The sequence below is a fragment of the Mesocricetus auratus genome, unplaced genomic scaffold (assembly GCF_017639785.1).
Source record: "Mesocricetus auratus isolate SY011 unplaced genomic scaffold, BCM_Maur_2.0 Super-Scaffold_100251, whole genome shotgun sequence".
Taxonomy (NCBI): domain Eukaryota; kingdom Metazoa; phylum Chordata; class Mammalia; order Rodentia; family Cricetidae; genus Mesocricetus; species Mesocricetus auratus.
Window position 1 is genome coordinate 13,732 of NW_024429258.1, and position 20,114 is coordinate 33,845.

A 20,114-nucleotide genomic window follows, 5' to 3' on the forward strand; every position below is an offset into this window, starting at 1 on the left:
CTTATTTCTTTCACCGCTATTTCTGTATTCCCACTTATTTCTTTATTCTACTTCTTTCTGTTAACGGTTCCAACTGTAGCTCCTTTTAAGTTCTTAAAGAAATTACTGAGATTGCTAGGTTTAAATTAATGGTTTATAATTTTAAAAGTGAATGACACTCTGCAGTGCCACACTGACAGAGAGTCTGGGAAACAGGAAATAGCCTAAGAGAGATATGCATGGTACCCTAGAGATGAGGAATGAGAACCTTCATCCAGTGACTGATGGAAGCAGAAGCAAACACCCACAGTTAAATACTGAACTGAACCCATAGAACCCAGTGACAGAGAGAGAGGAGCGATGAGCAAATTGGCAAATAAAGGGTTGGTGAATCCAGCAGAGACAGTTGATTTGAACAAAGAAGTGCTCTTGGACATCAGATCCAACAGCTGGGAGGCCAGCCTGGGACTGATCAGACCCCAAGTGTGTGAGAGTCAGTGAGGAGGCCTGGGCAACCTATGGGGTTCTGGGCAGTAGACCAGAATCTATTCCTGGCATACAAATGGACTTTGTGTGTCCATAATACAAAGAGGGATGATCTCTCAGCCTGGACTCTTAGGGGAGTGCCTGGACCCTTCCCTGAGCTAAATGACAAACTCTAGATATGCCCTGTGAGGATGGAAGTGGGGATTGGGTGGGAGGATCTGGGGGTATGGTGGGGAGGTGCAGAAGGATGGCAGAGACAGGGAGCTGGGATTGACATGTGAAGCAAGCTATTTAAAATTAAAGAAATAAAAAAAGAAAAAAATTGAAAGAAAGAAAAAAGAAATTACTGTTTACCAAGTTTAAATTAATGGTTTATAATTTTAGAAGTGAATGACAAAACCATTGAGGAGTTAGCTACAGTAAGAAATATCCTTTTCCAAGTATGGTAGCACATGCTCAGGGGCGAGGCAGGTGGATATCTGTGAGTCCTAGGCCTTCGGGTCTGCATAATAATTCCAGGCCACCCATTGGCTAAACAAAGAAGGACATTAATTTCTTCATTCATGGTTTTAGGGTTTTGTTTTGCACTCGACAAATTCCAACTTAAATTTCTTGGTGTTACTACACAGTTGTATCTTCCCAGTATATATATTATATAGGTAATGAACAACCCCCCAACAAGTAGCTACAGAATGTATATTGGGATGACATTTTCAAGTTAATTTCATAACACTTATTTCAGAGTCATGATTTTTAAAAAAATATTACTAGATATATGGGACCTATTACTTCCAGGTGGCTTTCTAGGGTTGTAATTAGGTATACTATAATTTCTATAAAGGTGAACTTATACAGTGAAGTGAAATGATTGTAATGCTTGTTTCTCATCCAGAGTTTCATGATGCCATTCAAAACCATCTAAGTAAAACCACAGATGAACACAACAAGTTTGTGACACTGCAGATGCAGTTAAGCAAGGTCTGTGAGGTGTAAAATATGGTCTTTGTATTTATTTTATTATCTGCTGTTCTGTTATTCAAGAAATTCTAAAAATAAGTGAATATAGAAAAGGCTAGTAGAAATATATTAACCATTTATGTTTCTCTGAGAACATTTATATCTGTCTGCTGAAGAAATTTGGAGAAGTTGAGTAATCTGTAACTCTCTGAGTCATGATGAAGTGTATGTGAATGTCAAATATTAAGCAAATGAAACAATTGTATTTAATTGTGTAGATACCTTGACTCTGGAAGCGCAGCCTGTGTTCTTAACCTCTGAGCCATCACTTCAGCCCCCACAAAGGCAATCTGTAGGACAGCAGTCTATCAATGAAGTATGCCCTCAGCCTGTTTCTTAAGGCAATGGTCCTGTATTTAAATTTTGAAGAAGATGATTAGTTAGTTTGCACAAAAATCATATTATTACATTGTATCATCTGTGTAAATTTTCTTCTGGTATAGTTAGTTTATAATGTGTTCTTAAAAATCAGGTAAGATGACTTGTACAACATAATGTAACTTAATAGAATTAGAAATTCAACAAGATGTCTATTCAAATTTTCAAGTTGTAGAAAAATATGGCAAAAGACACCTTCATTTATTTGACACAGTTTTGGCATTCAGTTCTGTTAAAAGGTTTTGTAACTTTTCAAGATTTTTAGTTGTATATAGGGCGAGGTCCCATCACAACAGAAGCACACAGGCAAAGGCATCCATGGAAGGACTTGAAAGGATTCATGGCCAGAGTCCCAAAGGAAGCAGGTGCACACGTCCTCTTTCAGTAGAGTCACTTTAGTTCTTCCAGTGTGAGTGTAATAACATGTGCACATCGTGTACCCACACTGCACATTGTAACTTAGGAGTCCAAAGTTTTCTATCAAGTGCAGATAAGCAGCCTCCACAAGTGTTCACACGGACTAGACCATAGTGCTTTTTCTAAGCAGCAATGTTGCCCATGCTAGCACATGGAGAGGTCTGTATAGGCATAGAGAGCTCTTCACTAGGTTTCTCAATTAATGCCAAGAGAAAAGCTCATAAGCAGGCCGTTCTAAAGACAGACATCTAGCACTCTCTCTACACTCTCCTCTGCACATTGAGTAATGAGTGAGTTTTTCACTGCCAGTTATCTGTGCCTTGTGTGAGGCTTTTGCTCTTTTACTCTTCTGGCTTTTGCACGGCCACCATCACAGACTCAGACGTATTCTTAGTGATGAGGGCCTGGCCTTATGTTGGCTGTTTCTAGCCCTTTTACATTTTCCTCTGGGCTTTTATCCTTCTTACTTCTGCTTGTCTTATTTTCCTTCTTATCCTTCAGCTTCCTGGCTGGGTATCAGGGTGGCTGGGCAGCTGAGCCCTGATGTCCTCCTCTCCTGGACCTCCTGCTGCTCCACCTCCTCAGTTCTCCTTCTGTTTACACTCTGCCTGCCACACCCTCCTATCCTTGCTCCTGTTTTGCTATTGGCCTTTCAGCTCTTTATTAGGATCACCAGGGGTTTTAGACAGACACAGTAACACAGCTTCACAGAGTTAAACAAATGCAGCACAAACAAAAGTAACACACTTTATATGCTACCACAGTTGTGACGCAGACCATGCCAGGTCCTTTAGCATCAGGTCAGGACCGCACTACATCAGCCTCTCAGCTAGAGGAACTGAAACTCTCACTCCTGGGCTTTGTTGAATGATTTTCCTTTTCCTAGTGGTACTCCTCCTCCTCCGGGTGCCTGTTTCTTGTTCCTGTTGGTTTAAATGTCACTTTCTTGTGTCATCCTCTCTTGCCTTCCTAGGCTTAGACATTTTTCCTCTGTTCTCTGAGCTTCTCTTGGCGTAGATGCCTGGATAGCCTACTTTCTTTCATGTTTCAAAGCTCTCTGTTAAGCATATGTTTGTATCTCATTACTTTTCATTTTATTATAATTGTTTATAGATCTACCTCTTCCACAAGACTCCAAACTTTCTTTTTTTGTATATATAAATTTTTTTCTTTAAATTACAGTCATGTTTTACATGTCAATCACAGTTCCCCCTCCATCCCCTCTTCCGCTGCCCCCCAACCCCTTTCTGCTACCCAGGGAGGGTAAAGCCTTCCCTGTGGTATTTTCAAGATCTAAGACTCCAAACTTTCAAGTAAGAGAATTCTGTGCTTATTCTTTCCTGTTACCACAGCAGTTGGATTGCACATGGTAAAGGCTCCGTAGGTATTTATGAATGAATTGAGCAAAGATATAAAAGTATTAGGCTGTAATTATATTGTCTGGTGTTTTTTATTATTTCCCCTGGGAAATGACAGGTAAGATTCCCCTGTTCAAGTGTCCTCAGGGGCTGGAGAGCAGCTCAGTAAGTGCTTGCTGTGCAAGAAGTGGACCTGAGTTTAAAGCCTCCAAATTCATAGCAAAGGTGGCATGTCCTGTAATCCCAGTTTGAGAGTAGAGACAGGAGGATCCCTGGGGCTTGCTGGCCAACCATTCCAGTCTAATAGAGAAGTTCCAGATGTGTTGAGAAACTGAAGGGGAAAACATCTGCTGTTGACCTCTGACTTCCCTGTGCATGCATTCCCATATATATTGTACATATGCAACCATGTGTGCTCACACACATACACACACAAGCAAGGAAATAAAAAAAATATTCAGGAGGTAGGCATGTGGTAGAGGACACCTAATAAAAAGAGTAGGGACCAATGAAAATAGCCTCTTAGAACTCTTTGTTTCCTGATACTGACTGGTTTTCCTAGCATACTATATTGGTCTTGTCCAGCAAGTCAAGACCCTTTCCCCTTGTAATTTAGATGTACTTTACTTAACGAGCTTTATTTACCCTTTTCATCCAATATAAGCCCCTGTCAACAGGTCATTGATTTTACTTCTTAGTGCATAGGTCATCTCACAGAGCCTTTCCAGAAAGTCCTTGCTATAAACTATTAATACCCAGGTGAAATCTGGGTTCTTCCCCAGTTGTTCAGATGCACTTCAGTCTCTCCTCAGAGTCACTGTCATTGTACTCAGATGTCATAAGTATTGCTTCTCGAATGGTCTTATTTCCTCAGCTAGTTAATAAACTCTCTGAAGAGATAGATGCACACACACACACACACACACACACACACACACATAATCTCTCTCTATCTCATTGGGTATGTGGGTGTTTGTGTGTACCTTTAAGGTGATTTTGTAATCTTCCTTTGCCTTGTCTTAATGTTGAATATGCAGATTCTTAAATTTTGGGACAGTGTGTTTTTGTAATGAGCAGTATACTACTTGTCAGTTACTTAAATTCATCATCCTGACATAAATAAAAATTAAGTTGTCAAGTAATGGTAATTAAAAGTCTGTTGCTTGTACTAAATTTTCAAAGGGCTTTCAGTTTAAATTGCTGTTAAACATTTGTTTCTGGAAAGTGAATGTTTCTCTGCATATAAAAGAGCATTGGTAATACAATTTCATACCCATGAATATGACAGTGAATCACTTATCAAAAGGAAACAAAGTGTTTGATTGTTTCAGAGCAACAAAAATATAGGGGATTAAAAAAACTTAATTCAAAGTTCTTCAATTGTTTTAATATAGATTTCAAAGTCCCGGATTGTATGTTTATGTCATCGTTATTCTGTTTTCAATAGATTCACGAACACAAACAGATGGTGGGAAACTTGAGTTTGCAGAGGAAAATGTGGCAGAAGAGGAATCAGGGATTTTGTCAGTATGCTCTCAGGCTGGTTTACAGAACACTGGTAAATTTTAAGTGTAGAACATGTTTGTGGAGAGCTGCGATGTGCTGCGCCTTAAAGATGGCGCCGGCTTCCGCCTACCACCCTCCCGACTGTGAGCACTCTCAGAGTAAACAACTCCATATTTGGCCAAGGCTTGGGTCCACGGCTTGCTTCCGTGTGTGGACCTATCTGCTATTGCCAAGTAGCATGCTAGGGTTGGCTATGCCTAGGCCATATAAGCTGTGGGCGGGCTTTTCCCCCGGAGAGAAGAAGAAGACTGTTTCAAGGTTCCTGAATAAACTGCTTGGAGAAGAGTCACATCTTCTTTGCTGGTCGAGGTGGTCGCCACACATGTTGCAGTACTTTTACACCCAAATGGGCTTTCCTTAAAACCCTGTGGTAATCTGATGAACCTTCATGGTCATCTTCTCATTCAGTTTTCTCATCTTTAACGTGACAGTTCAGACTCTTCTTCTCTTTTGTCCTTATAATTTCTCACACTCTATGTTTCTAAATTGTTTGAAACTTTGTTAGATTTTGTGATTCTACAAACAGGAGGATAGTAAAAGTAGTCTTGAATCATAATGGCTTTTTTAAATAAGAAGAAAAAGTTATAACTAAAAGCATGTTTTAAACCATCACAATTATTTTTCATACACACAAGTAATGCTGCTTTGTCACCAAGAAACGTGGACCAAAGTGTGCCTTTGGTTCTGTTCCTATGACACAGACATCAGTCATGAGAGTGAACTTTCTTCTCTGCCGGAGAGTCAAGACATGAAAGAACATGAAAAGCAGCTTCAGGTGTTAGAGAGCCCTGTGAACACCTTAGAGCAGCAGCTGAAATCAACTGAAGCTCATTATGGAACAGAGATCCCGACAGTTCAGGGAAGCTTTGAGACCATCCATGGACGGTCAGCACATCCAAGGTATCCATCTTGTGCTAGAATACCAGGAAAATAGAATAAGGGATGATTACAGATACATATGGTAGACATGCCATTGGAAGTATAGAGAACATAATAGGACCCGTGTGTTTTGGTAGAGAATATGGGACTTGACTTCATTTATGTAATTGATGAAACCACATAGGAAGTTTGGACACATTAGGTCTAAATGGTAGCAGTGAATTCAGTGTTAACCAAACTGGTCTTTTGCAATTTGTGATAAATACCTATAAAGCTTACAGAATGAAGTCATAGCCCATGAAGTGTCAGGATCCCGGATATTGCACTTAACATCAATTAGGATTTTATCACAGAGAAATAGGAGGCAAACATCAAAGATATCTTTGTAGTATTTGAGATTGTAGCATTATTTATATTACTGAATGTTTGAAAGGGCTAGATGCCATCAGAAGTTAAGTGATAAAGCTAGACAATAACATCATTTGTGTATGGAATGTTTTAGACAGAACAAAACATGAAAGAGAATAGGAGAAAGAAGAGTAGAGCAGAAAAGAAAAAGTAAGAAATTGGAAAATTAAAATACAGAATGGAACAAAAAAGGCAGTATGGATACATGTGAATGGGGACTGAGTAATTTTATTTCCTAAAAATGAAAACTATAGTTTTCTCCCTTTTTCGTCTCCTGTGTTCCTAAATGTTCATGTTGCTTTATTTTTATTATGGGTATTAAACGTTTTAGAAAAACATAAATTAGTGAATGTTTGTAGAACAATGTAAAATAGAGACACATGCTGAAGACTACACGAAGAGTAGAATAAAAACAGCAAACTCCAAAAGTCCCTATGTAACTGGGAACCTTGTCTTCCTGCCCATTTACCTCATTCCCACTGATGGTGTTCATTCTGAATGTTGTTTTCTGTGTGTGTGTGTGTGTGTGTGTGTGTGTTAAATATGTTTTAATAAAATTGGTATTTTGGCAGACTTTTTACTAGATAATGTATCATTAATAACCATAAAACTAATGCCTGTATGAATATATTAATATACTTTATAAAATGGTGTAAAGTTTATCTGTTGATCCGTGAAAATTCTCTTGTCATCACATTACTTTTAAGTGAAAAAGTTAGAAAAATTTGTGACTTATGGTATAGTATCAGTAAGCCTTGACATATCATGTTTCATGTTTTTTTCCCCTTTCCCACTATATGATTTTATGCTATAAACTTTACAAAATGACTCAAAACCCTTATTAACATTAACCACCATCTTTTGTTTATATTTAGTGTTGATTCAATGGTATTCAAAGACAGTGATTTACAGAAAACAGTTTGCCGTGGAAATTGTCGACCTGACCACGTCATCATCATAATAGAGGTATTATTTCTTCCCTTTATTTTTAAACATTAAATACCCTGATTTTGCTATCATTTTTATGAATGTGTTTTGTTAGCTATTTACTAAGGAGAAAAGATTTAATACATTTTTTAAAGACTTGCATTTTTTTCTTAGCCCAAGGAAAAGTAAACACTAGTACTTGTTATTTTCTTTCTTTCTTTCTTTCTTTCTTTCTTTCTTTTGGCTTTTTGGTCATGGTGGGTTTTTGTCTCCTTTTTTTATTTATCTTTTTACGCATGTTACTCTCAGTTCCCGCTCCCTTTCCTCCTCCCCTGGACCCACAATCCTCTCAAGCCCCACCCTACTCCATCTCCCCTCCACTTCTCAGGGAGGATAAGGGCTTCCATGAGGGATTTTCAAAGTCTGCCACATCATCCAGGGCAGGGCCTAGGTCCTCCCCTATGTGTCCAGACTGAGAGAGCATCCCTCCATGTGGAATGGGCTCCCAGAGTGTATTTGTATGCCAGGAATAAATACTTCCCTATTCCCCAAGACCACATAGATTGCCGAGGCCTCTTCTCTGAAACACAGGTTGAGAGGGGTGGTCTGGATCCGTGCCATGCTGGCCTCTCAGTCATCAGTTTGGGGTCCATGCGTTCCCCCTTGTTTAGGTCAGTTGCCTCTGTTGGTTTCCCTAGCCTGATCTGGATTCCATTGTTCAACACTCCTCTTTGCAATTGGGTTCCAAGAATTCAGTTATGTTTTTAGCTGTGGGTATCTCTCTCTGCCTCCATCAGCCCCTGGATGAGGGTTCTAGGATGACATATAAGGAAGTCATCAATCTCATTGTCATGGGAGGGAATTTAAGGTAGCCTTAACACCAGTTGGTGTATTCTGGTATAACTGTGAAGATCTCACTAGTGCCAGATCTCTCCTCCAACTTATAATGGCTCCCTCTGTTATGGTATCTCTCATCCTTCTCTCCTCTATTCTTACCCTGGCTCAACCTTCCTGACCCTCTATATCCTCCTCTCCCTTTCTCTCTTCCCTCTCTCTTACTCCCATCCCTTCTGCACTCCTCTCCCCTCCCAATCCAATTAGGAGATCTCATCCCATAACCCTTCTCCAGGTTACCATGCATATCTCTCTTAGGGTCCTCCCTTCTTCCCAGACTCTCTGGCAGTGGGAATGTAGGCTGGCAATGCCCTGCTCCATGTCTAACATCCATATATGAGTGAGTACATACCATGTTACCTGTACTCCACAAAATTTGAAAATTTAAAGGAAATGGACATTTTTCTGGATAGATTTCACCTGCCAAAATTAAATCAAGAACAGATAAACAATCTTAATAGACCTATAACCCCTAATGAAATAGAAACAGTCATCAAAAGTCTCCCAACCAAAACAATATCCTGGCCCAGAAGGCTTCAGTGCAGAATTCTACCAGAAATTCAAAGAAGAGTTAACTCCAATACTCCTCAAACTAATCCACACAATAGAAGCAGGAGGTTCGCTGCCAAACTCTTTTTCCGAGTCTACAATTACCTTGGTACCCAAGCCACAGAAAGACACAACTAAGAAAGAGAACTACAGACCAATTTCCATCATGAACATTGATGCAAAAATACTCAATAAAATACTAGCAAATCAAATCTGAGGACACATCAGAAAAAAAATCATCCACCATGATCAAGTAGACTTGTTGTTTTCTTATCTAAGCATGTTAAATTTTGTTTAAATTTTGTCTGGTTTTATGTCATTTTGATTAAAGTATAGTGACATTAGCTCCTCTGTTCCTTTTCCATTCTCAGATCTCCCCAATGTGCCCCTCTTAATTCTCAGATTCACGCCTCTTTTTCTTTGTTGTTATAACACACACACACTCACACAACACACACACACACACACTACACACACACACGACTGCCTTATTCTTGGGAAATCAGTTTCAGTACCCTGGTCTCACTGTGGGGAAACAAAACAGGCCATCTTTCGACCAGTGTTCAGGAATCCCCAAGATCCCAGTTCCTGGTGCTGATGAATGGGTCCTCATGTAGCAAAAGTCTTATCTTCATAAAACTCTTAAACAGTGAATGACACATAGGGAATCATCCCGGAGCTCCACACTTCAAACTTCCAGCAGCAGAGCTGTGATCTCCATCTAGTTCGTATTGTAAATTTTTAAGTATACTGTCAAGCAAACTAGCTTAAATCTCGTGAAATGACAGATAAAATTAAGGATTTGGCAATTTACTCATATAAAGCAGGATTTTATTTTGTTTCAAATCCTTCGTTGAATTTCTGTTGTACATTTGAAATATGGAAAAAAATGCACCTCTGTTGGTTATGGCTTTGAACTCTAAGAGAGTTCACATATTTAGTAGGTAGCAATTAAGTAATTTACTGGAGAGATTTATATATGCTTATGCGGAAGTGATTGGTACTTTTGCAAACAGCTGTTGCTACTAAATTAAAAAAAGTATTTCTGTACAGATGAGTTCATACTTTCTGGCCATGTTTCTTTGCAATCTCCACAAATGTGTATTTTACATTTAAAAAGAGTTAAATCCTTTTCCCAAGTAAAGGTGTTTATATAAAATCATTATTCTATTGTGGTGATATATTTTACATTTCATATGAATTCTCATTGAAATAATGTTCTCAGTGATATTTTAAACATCTTATTAAGACAAGAATTGTTGCATGTGGATATTTTGGACAATTACTGGTTCAATGACTTTATGGTTGGGGTCACTGAAACATAATGAACTGTACTATAGTGTAGCAGCATTAGAAAGATTGAGAACCATAGATTTAGAGTGACCATAAGGATTAGTGACACTACAGTCTGAGTTTTACTGTAAATAGTACTCAGATGTGAGCACAGAAGTAATACTAATGTTCATATATATTAATATAATATGTTAATAATTGTATCAATATGTTATCTATATAAGTAATTATACTGTTCATTAATTAATTATAAATAATTATGGCTGTTTAACTATTTTAGTACTTAGTGTACTTTGTGGTAGACTAATACATGTCATCACAAAGAAAATCACAGGGGTGCCATAATGAAACTATAAGACATAGGCATAATAAATAAAAGCTTTGTATTTCTGAAAGAATTTGTAAATAACTTTAAAGTTTCTAAAGGTATTCCACTTATTGAAAAATCATAGGCTATAGAAACATTACAAATCAAGTACCCTTCAAATGCTATCAGCACACTCATTCATGCATGGCAGGATGGCAAAACAGTCTGGAGGCACAGATTTGAAGCAGGAGGGAAATGGTTCACTGCTACTGGTTCAGCTCTGTGGATTCAAAGAAGGCATTGTCCCTGCTTGTGTCATCTGTGCCCCTAAAAGGACTTCCTTGTTGCCTGTCTCAATCAGTATGTATCTGAACCTTCTAAAAGCAAGTAGTTGTATGTATGACAGGGTCACAGATAGTCTTGGGAATCTGTAAGTTTATATGTACTTTGTGCATCTCCAAGATATAACTACCAAGTTTTATATTTAACATGTAAGTAAAATAATAGTTTATAGCTTAGATAAAAGTAATGTCTCATAAAGGACATTAATATTAGCATCTAACTATACATAATTCTAAATATAATATAAAATATGTTTCTAAACAGCCAATATATTAATATAATTAATCATGTCATAATTATATGTTACAAAGCAGAAGAGATGCTTGAGTCATTTAGACAGAACCAAGTAAAAACAGAGTCATCGAGGTGCCTACATGAACTGAATGAGCATGTACAGGAACAGTCCAGGTCCAGAGAGAATCCAGCAGTTGATCTCAATGAAGCTGAATGTAAATGCCTTGCCTTTGGTCACTGATACAGGAGATGTTTCAGTCTTAAAACAGGTTTGTAAACCCCCAGTCTAATTGAAAGTCACCATTGAAAAATTATTAAAGTTTGTCCTCTGAGTTTCCCTAAGCCAATAAAAAATTTAAGAATGCACACACAAACACACATGAACATTAGTAAAAGAATTTATAGAATTAGAGGTAACATTTAAAAATTTCAATGATTCAAATGTAGATGGTGGTGAGTCTGAGGTTTTTTCCTCAAAGTGAGAAAACTAAGGCTAAAGCTGTTATTTGTATGCTATGAGGTCATAATTAAATGTTATTGCAGATTTAACCTCTAATATCCTTTTCTATTCTCTCAGGCTGTTTAGGGTGCTGATCTTCTAGAATTGCTTACAATATCAACCTTCTCTAGTAATTCTTAAATGTGGTTAAATTCACAACACTTGATGTATGTTAGGATTCTGCTTATTTCCATATGTATAATAAACTGTATTACATATGTGTGTTGTGTTCTTTATTATAGCAAACTACTAGACAGTTTAGGGAGATTTCATGTTTATGTACAGTAAGCAAGGAAACTTCCTGCAACATGACAGCAAAGCTCGGCAGCAGGCTTTTAATAGGATGAAGTGATTGAAAGTTTTGCTAATAGGATGGTTTTATTGTTACTATTAACATCTGATGGTAAGCTTGGCCTAGATGTACACATCTGCTATCTCAATACTTAGAAGGCTGAGGCAGGAGCATCACAATGTTCAAGGCTAGCTTAGGGTATGCTAGTGAGACCCTGTCTCAAAAAACAAAGCATCATGTTGAATTTAAATTAGAAGCAATTCCATTTCCCTACATTGTGTCTTACAGGTATTGTTGATGGGAATTTGGATGAAAGAATTCTTTTGGAAAGACAAATTCAGGAAAACGCCTGCACGATAGATCATCTAGAGCACGAGTTGCTATGCATGAGTGGGAGACTTCAAGAACACGAAGAAGAGCAACAGCAAATACAGGAGGAGCGAGCATTGCTGTCCAGGCAGAAGGAGGCCTTGAGAGCAGGGGCTGGCCCAGTGGAGCAGCGTATGTACTGAGACTTTGTGTCTTATAGTTCCTCTCCTGTCTTTACTCTTCAGATGCTCATGTGACAAACTATCCTCTCCAGTGCTGTTATTTGTATGTATTACAGACAAACTTGAAAAATCATAAGAAAATATACTTTAAAGGCAAATGAGTTATTAACCATTTTCATGTAATCATATTTTCTATTTTGCCTTTTAAGGCTTTAACCATTAACAGGACAATAGAATTATTCATTTATTCTCAATCATCTGTATCAAAAAGAAAAAAAGCTACATTTATTGAGGGTGCATGCTTAGGAAATGGGTAAAGAGAGATCTTTTAGTGGGAGAGAGGTCATGAGTGTGTTGTGAACCCTCATCTGCTGCTGGTCATGAGCAGGTGTGGGCAGTGTGGACTTGCAAGCCAGAGAGAGCAGAAGACATCTGACATCTCATTTAGAAGCATTCACAGAACATTTAACTTCATAATGGCTGATTTTTACATCTTGATTTTATAGCTTGTTGAGTGGGAAATATGTGTCTTTGTGACTATGGACTTTAAATCCTAATATCGAACCTTCTTTGATTTTAAATGTATAGTTTGGATCTATAAACTTGGAATTTGTCTAGTTTTATCAATATAGAAATTAAACATACATTTTTCCCCTCTGGGGGGGGGTTGCTCAAAGTAGTTTGGCACAGGTTTAGGGCTGGAAGTTTTAAGATTTAAAGATTTCATGTCATACATACAACATATGCAAGAGACATGGAACTGTGGGTAGCAGTGACATCAGCATTTTAATGTGTGCAGATGTGAATTATTGTATTTCAGGGAGATGGAGACATGAGTATAGTTTTGTTTCCTCTCCTAGGGCCAGCAGATGTTGCGGTCGATGCAGCTCCTGGAGCAGATGTGCACAGTTGCATGCAATGCTATTGGGTAGGAGACTCACAACTCAAAATTTGGGTGACCCTTGATTTTCAACTAACATTTCTAATTTATAGTTGTCTGTTATGTTCCTTTCATTTTCTTTTAACAGAACACAGCATATTTTATAATAAAAGTATGTTGTGATTTGCTATTAACACCTGAGTTTTATAATTACCATTATCTTATTTCTTCTTATTTCTTGTGTTTTTGCACAGAGCCCAAAATCATTGTGATTTTTCAAAGGAAAACGTTGAGTATCTTTAAGAAACAAAGTATTTTTTTCTTTTCTAAAAATTGCTATTATCATTTTATTTCTTTCTATCTTTCTGAAAGAATCTTATTCAGATACCCATCCCAGTTCCCTCTACTCCCCATCCTCCCACTCCCATCACCATCTCCGCTCTTCCCTCCCCACCATCCACTGCTCAGAGAGAGTGAGGCCTCCCATGGGGAGTCATCAAAGTCTGTTATATTATATGGGGCAGGGCCAAGGCCCTCTCCCCTGTTTCTTGGCCAAGCAGTGTATCTATTCATAGAAAATGGGCTCTAAAAAGCAAGTACTTGCACTAAGGATAATTACGGATTTCACTACCAGCAGCAGCATAGACTTCCCCAAATCCCCCAACTTTAACACACATTCAGGGAGCATGGTTTCCTCTTATACAGGTTCCCCAGCTGTCGGTCTGGAGTCAGCTCCTACTTGCTTGGGAAAGCTGTTTCTGTTGGTTTCCCCAACAAGTCTTGACCCCTTAGTTTATATTATCGCTCTTCCCTCTCTACAGTTGGACTCAAAGAGTTCTGCCCAGTACTTAGCTGTGGATCTTTGTAACTGCTTCCATCAGTTACTAGATGAAGGCACTATCATGCCAATTAAGGTAGGCATCAATCTGATAACAGGGGAAGGGCAGTTAAGGTAGCCTCTCAACTATTGCTTAGGTTCTTCATTGGTGTCATCCTTGTGAATTCCTGGTAAAGTCCCTAATGCTAGATTTCTCAACCCTCATAATGGCTTCCTCTATCAATTTCTCTTTCATTGCTTTCCCTCTCTGTCTTTCCCCCCACTGGAGGGAAGGCTTATCTGTTAAAGGCTAGGCTCACATCCAAAGAGAAACAAATTGTTTTTTTTTTAATATATTAAGTCTCTGGTCTTTGATTTTTTCATAGTTTTCCTTGCAAAGCAGAAAGGTTGGTAAGCCCATGGTATCAAATACATCAAATTATTTACTAAGAGGTTTTTTGGCTGATTTTCTTTGATATTAACATATAATAATGGCATTATTTTAGAAAAGGTATTTTCTATAGATCCCAGATCTGAATACAGTGTTGGCACATCAGTTAGTGTAAAAATTCTACAAGGTTCTTTTCTTTTTTACTTTTAGCTGTCTATATTTTATCACCCACACTACCAACAGCTAATATTCACGAGGTCCTTTCTACACACCAGACTCTAATCTTTACACTCATTAGTTCATTTCATCCCAATTGCTCACAAAACAAAACTGAAGACCATCTTATCAAATGTCACAGATGAGAAAAGTAGTAGATGTAGGAAATGAATCTGCTCTCATGCACTAACCACATGGATCCTCATATGTGCTTGTGTTCCCTTGTTGCACAAACTTGTAAACATGAAGAGGTAGCTCAGGGATATGGACCTAACATGATAAAGTACAAAACTAATCAGAAACCCTGACTGTCGTCTCATTCCTCTTTCTGTTCCCTATTCTCGATTAACATTTTAACATTATTTGCTTACTATATTCCTTGTGTATGCACATACAGGAGAGTTTTTGCTTTGGAATGTACGTAGTTTTGCCTGTGGTAAAAAAATGTGGTCAGTGTTTTATGTTTTAATTCAGTTGAACTCTGTTCTTATTCTAATCATAAAAAATGTATTATTCGGCATTTACTATACTTTTCTCACAAACATAACTTTTTGTAACAGGAACTCAGAACAAAGGACACATGGACCAGGAGCAACAGCACGCTGTACCTATGAAAAGTGTTGGCATGGCTGCTGATGAGCTCCAGGCTGATGCACTGAAGCCAGAAGATGTCTCTGCCCAGGACTCTTCTGAGCTTCTAAAAACCCTGTCTGCTTTCAGTTGCCTTAAACAAAACTGCAAAGGTTACAGAAGTCTAGAAACACAGTTACTAACCCTGGAGCAAGGAAAGTCAAAACCAGAACTTCTTCAAAAGAAGATCAATATTCCTCAAAATTTACTAGTAGAAAAAATAGCTGAAGCCATTGTTAGTCAAGCACAACTGGAGACCTTTCAGCAGTACATGAAGTACTTCCAAGAGAAGAGAGCATCAGAACCGGAAATGACAGATAGGTACAATGTAAATCCTCTGACAGGAGACAACACAGTAATAGACATCTGCACATTAACTGTGAGACTAGCACAGTTAGAGAACCAAGTAGCTGAAATGCGTTCTAAATTTATAACAGAAAAACAACTTGAAATTGCAGAGAAAAGGGTTTCTGATATAGAAAAAGTACTGAAGCTGCAGATGCCTCTAGGCGAGGACACTACAAAAAGGCAGGAGATTAAAGAAAACGAAAGAAGCCTTCAAGATTTGGATATATCTGAGTTTAGTTTTCATTCAAGATTTGAATATCTCTGAGGTTAGTTTTCAGTGCTTTTTTTCACTTAAATATTCTAGGTAACTTTTTATCTTTGTTCATTAATTTGACTGATACTTTATTAATAAGTCTGGTATTTGGTTCATATCAAACAACTTATATGTAGTGAGACTTCAGGAGAATACACTGTTCCTAAAGGAGAGGATTCAGTTCATTTGAATCAGAAATTGTGGTTTGTGAATTGTGGTACTTGGGCTCAGAAAGCTCTACTTTGAGACAATGGGGATACTTCCAGACAGAACTCCCAATAAGGTACAGGGTGCCTTGAATGGTTATGGAAAAGGGTTTGGGGTCATCTAATTGGCTACCTGAAGCCCAGCTGCTCACAATTGGCCACATGAGATTAAGCTGTTTAATTCCTCCCATGTTAGGCTTGTCATTTGTTGACAGACTATATTAGATGTTGTTCCCGACACTAGAACAAAAGCTATTGACACAGGTCAAATTATGTTTAACACTGTGTAGTTTTATTATCATTATACTAGCAAGTGCAACCTATCTTCTGTGTCTTTCAAGTAAGAATATCAGTTCTAGTATTAAAGTTATTCACTGAAACAAAAGAAATACAAAAATACGGCATGGAAGCTGAATTCTCTCAGACTTGTGTGGGATTTACTGCCTTAGATTCTTTCTGGTACATATCCTTTGTCACCATCTCTTTAAAGATGTAAAAATTTTCACAGTAATATTCTAATAAGTTAATGTGGCAATGCCATTAGCTCTTGGAAATTGTATACCTGGGGGAAAATGTGTTGGAGATCTTGTTAGGTAGAGATCTGAAAACATAGTTATTTCTCACCACACAAAAGACAACACAAGGAATTTTAGGTTCTCAGTATTTACATTCTAAAGTAATAGAAATGTGGTAATTACAATAATTAATTTATATTTCAAATGGCAATATTTTAACATATGGGGTTTTTCCTACCAGCTCTTGTAACTATTTTAGTGGGGGTACTAAATATTAAAATAGTAATAAGACTTTCCACCTATAACATCTAAAAAATATCTTAGTCAATTCTGGCACTCTTTGAGAAACATGATATAAATTTGAAATTCTGAATGTCAATAAAATATGTTAACACGCACACACACACACACACATACATATACACTATTATATATATATATATGATATGATTTACTTGTCTCCGTAGAAAATGATGGTTCTAAAAAATCATCCTTGATGATTTTAACAAGTACTGGCATCTTGTCCTCTAATTGGAGGCAGTCATCCTTAGCAAAAGTACATTATAGTGTAGGCATGCTTTGGACAGTCATGTTTGTCATGGTTTCTGAATGGTCTTCTCCTTCCAACTCTCATTCAGACAAGAGTTGATCTAATTCATGCCAGTGGAGACCGTGGATTTTTGGATGAACTTGAAGCTCTTGGAGCCGGATCGGTGTCTCACAAAGAACAAGATGGTTATAAAGAACAAGCAGACAGCCATGAAGAGCTCTTGGTGAGATGAGCAACACAGCCCCTAACGCATCCAGTTCTACCTCTCTTCATTTCCTCTCAGTGCATTCCCTAGATGTGTACCTTAAACATCAGTGACAGTGAAAGCCTTTTTGGATTTAAAGAAAACTTCCATTATTTTATTTCTTTACCAGTGCCTGCTTGTTTGGTTTTCCTTGGGAATACTGGTTGAGGGGATACTTTTAGTCTATACTCTCTGATGGAGGAGAAAGGTGTGTGTTAAACAATTCCAAAGATGCCATGCAAATAAAAACTGATAATACAAGTGCACTTCTTCCTGTTTTGATCATAGTATGGACCAAAGTGTATGGAAACTGTGAGGCCTGTGTATGATTTTCCTGTTTTGATGCAAGTAAGACTTGAAGCATGAACTGTCCTCTATGTTCATCCTTAGATTGTTGGTTTTGAGGGGCTTTGCTTTGTTTATTTGACTAAAGAACACAGAACAAATTAGTCTGTACACTGCAGGTGTTTCAAGGTTGCGAAAGACTTACTAGTACCACTTTTCATTTTCCTGGAAAGGACATTTGATGAAAACTTTTGTAAGGACCCCATGTTAGATATCATAGTAATTTTCATCACTCTTGCCAAGAGTATGTGGCTGTATAGAATGTTTCTCACCAGAGAGATATCTTAGCAGGTAAGAACATTGACTGCCCAGCCCAGCAACCTCAGTCTGACCCTGAAACCCACATGGTGGGAGGAGAAAACCAATCCCCACAGATTGTCCTCTGACTCCCTCATGCCCACCATGGAGCAGAAGCATGTACACAGACACACCCAACGAGTAAGTAAATAAATAATCAAAACAAGATTGTTCCTACTTTCTAGGAAATGCACAGCAATATTTAGTAATTAAGGCCCATCTGTCTGCAACAGACCCACACAAATTTTTGGACAAAAAATTTTGAGAAATTTCAGTAACAAAAACTGATCCTGGGGTAGGGGGGCAGTGGTTCATGGCTTTAATGCCAGCATTTGGGATACAGAGGCAGGTGCATTTCTCTGAGTTCAAGGCCAGCCTGGTCTACAAGAGCTAGTTCCAAGACAGTTAGTTCTACACAGAGAAACCCTGTCTCAATAGCATGTGCATTCTGTACTTTCTCATTCAGACTTCCTGGTTGTTAATTCCATTATCTCTACAACTCTTTTCACTTAATTTTTCTTTTTCTTTGTTACAGGGCAGTGAATACGGAACACCTATGAAATGTCTCCAGAAAGCTGACAGATGGACTGTGCCAGCTGAAAATCACACATTATATACTCAAATTAATGGGAAAAAATGACTGGGACCAGAGAACAAGAAACTTCAAGCCAAAGTGTTTTGATGAGCACTAGCATGAATTTACAGCCAGCTGGAAGCATTCAGTTTGATACTCCATAAAAAAAGTTTTATTCAGGCAAATTATCTCATTGCACACAGGAGATAATTGATAGTATTGTTATCAGTGTTAATAGTTGTCAAATTGGTTTTAAATATCTATATTTTAAATAAAGAGGTAGTACATTGATATGGTTCAGCTCTTTCATTTTTCTTCGTTGTAAAGGTTTTTTTGAGAAGTCTTTTGATCCTCTTAATATGTCATGAACCTTCATCCAGTGACTGATGGAAGCAGAGACAGATACCCACAGCTAAACACTGAACTGAACTCCTGGAACCCGGTGACTGAGATGGAGGAGTGGTGAGCAAAGGGATCAAGTTCATGCAATTGAAAACCACAAAGACAGCTTACGAGACAAGGGGGAGCTCTGGAACCCCAGAGTGATGGCTGAGAGGCCAACAGGGGACTGATCCAGACTCCATGAATGTAGTGTCAGTGAGGAGGCCTCAGAAATCTCTGGGGCCTTGGGGAATAGATCAATGTTTACCATGGTGTATGAATGAACTTTGGGAGCCCAGTCCAAACAGAGGGATGCTCTCTCAGCCTGGATACATTGGGAAGGGCTTAGGTCCTGCCCTGGATGAAATGAGAGACTCTGGAGATTCCCCCAAGGAGGGCCTCAACCTCCCTGGGGAAGGATGTGGGGATTGTGTGGGGGGCTGGTGGAGGGACAAGGGAGGAGGGGTGGGAGAGGAACTGGGATTGACATGTGAAGCATTCAGGCTTCTAATTTAAATAAAAACATATATTGAGGAAAAAATAAATATTAAAAAATATCTTCAACTCTAACAAAAACAAAAAAAGAGATGTCTACATAAAGGGGAATTTGCAATAAAATAGCTGTTTATTTTTAATTCTTTGCTTGCAAAAAGGTAATGTGTAGTATCCATACAGAAAATTAGAAAATTCAGATGTACACTATAAAATATTATAAAATGAGTATATGGGAACGTTACTTACCTGTCAAGTGGAACTTGTCCTTATTCCAAATGCTTGTCAGATTCTCCTCCTTAAAACTAAGGGATTCATTTTCCTGGGGGATTTTTTTTGTCTTTAGTTTTCCTACCACTTTATAAATTCTTAGACTGTATATGTTTATAAAGTTTTCCTGGTTTTGAACTTTATCAATCTGTGTATAATTTGTGTCTAGTTTCTTCACCTTTACATGACATTCTTCCAAGTTTCTACAGCTATCTTTAAGTTAGCTTCTGTTGCCATGGAGAATTATCTCTAACTGCATGTGCAAATTCTGTGTCTGAACCTTTGGTAGCTTCTTGTGGTAGCTGTTGGGGTCAAAGCTGGTATCAACACTCCTCTGAGATGTCTAATACACAGGAACATCTTACCAGCTGCCTAGGAAGTTAATTACT

At 38.1% G+C, this 20,114-nt stretch overlaps 1 protein-coding gene across 11 annotated transcripts; it reads left to right on the forward strand.

Moving 5' to 3' along the window:
- The first annotated feature begins 1,423 nt into the window (after window positions 1-1,423).
- Window positions 1,424-18,873, forward strand: LOC121136473 (A-kinase anchor protein 9-like). 11 transcript variants are annotated; one of them, XM_040736953.1, is made up of 9 exons: window positions 5,081-5,158; window positions 5,903-6,101; window positions 7,364-7,454; window positions 11,115-11,303; window positions 12,114-12,326; window positions 13,177-13,244; window positions 15,181-15,830; window positions 17,211-17,345; window positions 18,544-18,873. In XM_040736953.1, the coding sequence occupies exons 5-9, from the start codon at window positions 12,208-12,210 to the stop codon at window positions 18,646-18,648; spliced, it is 1,077 nt and encodes a 358-aa protein (XP_040592887.1). In that variant the 5' UTR covers window positions 5,081-5,158; window positions 5,903-6,101; window positions 7,364-7,454; window positions 11,115-11,303; window positions 12,114-12,207; the 3' UTR covers window positions 18,649-18,873. The 11 variants fall into 11 exon arrangements, with proteins under 11 accessions (XP_040592893.1, XP_040592887.1, XP_040592884.1 ...); XM_040736950.1 differs by having other exon boundaries at window positions 5,088-5,193; window positions 11,112-11,303; XM_040736949.1 differs by having other exon boundaries at window positions 5,088-5,193.
- The last annotated feature ends 1,241 nt before the right edge of the window (window positions 18,874-20,114 follow it).

Coding starts and splice junctions, on each gene's coding strand:
- LOC121136473 (XM_040736953.1), top strand. CDS start 12,208: ATGCATGAGTGGGAGACTTCAAGAACACGAAGAAGAGCAACAGCAAAT. Junction 15,831..17,210: donor AAGATTTGGATATATCTGAG/TTTAGTTTTCAT, acceptor ACTCTCATTCAG/ACAAGAGTTGATCTAATTCA. Junction 17,346..18,543: donor ACAGCCATGAAGAGCTCTTG/GTGAGATGAGCA, acceptor TCTTTGTTACAG/GGCAGTGAATACGGAACACC.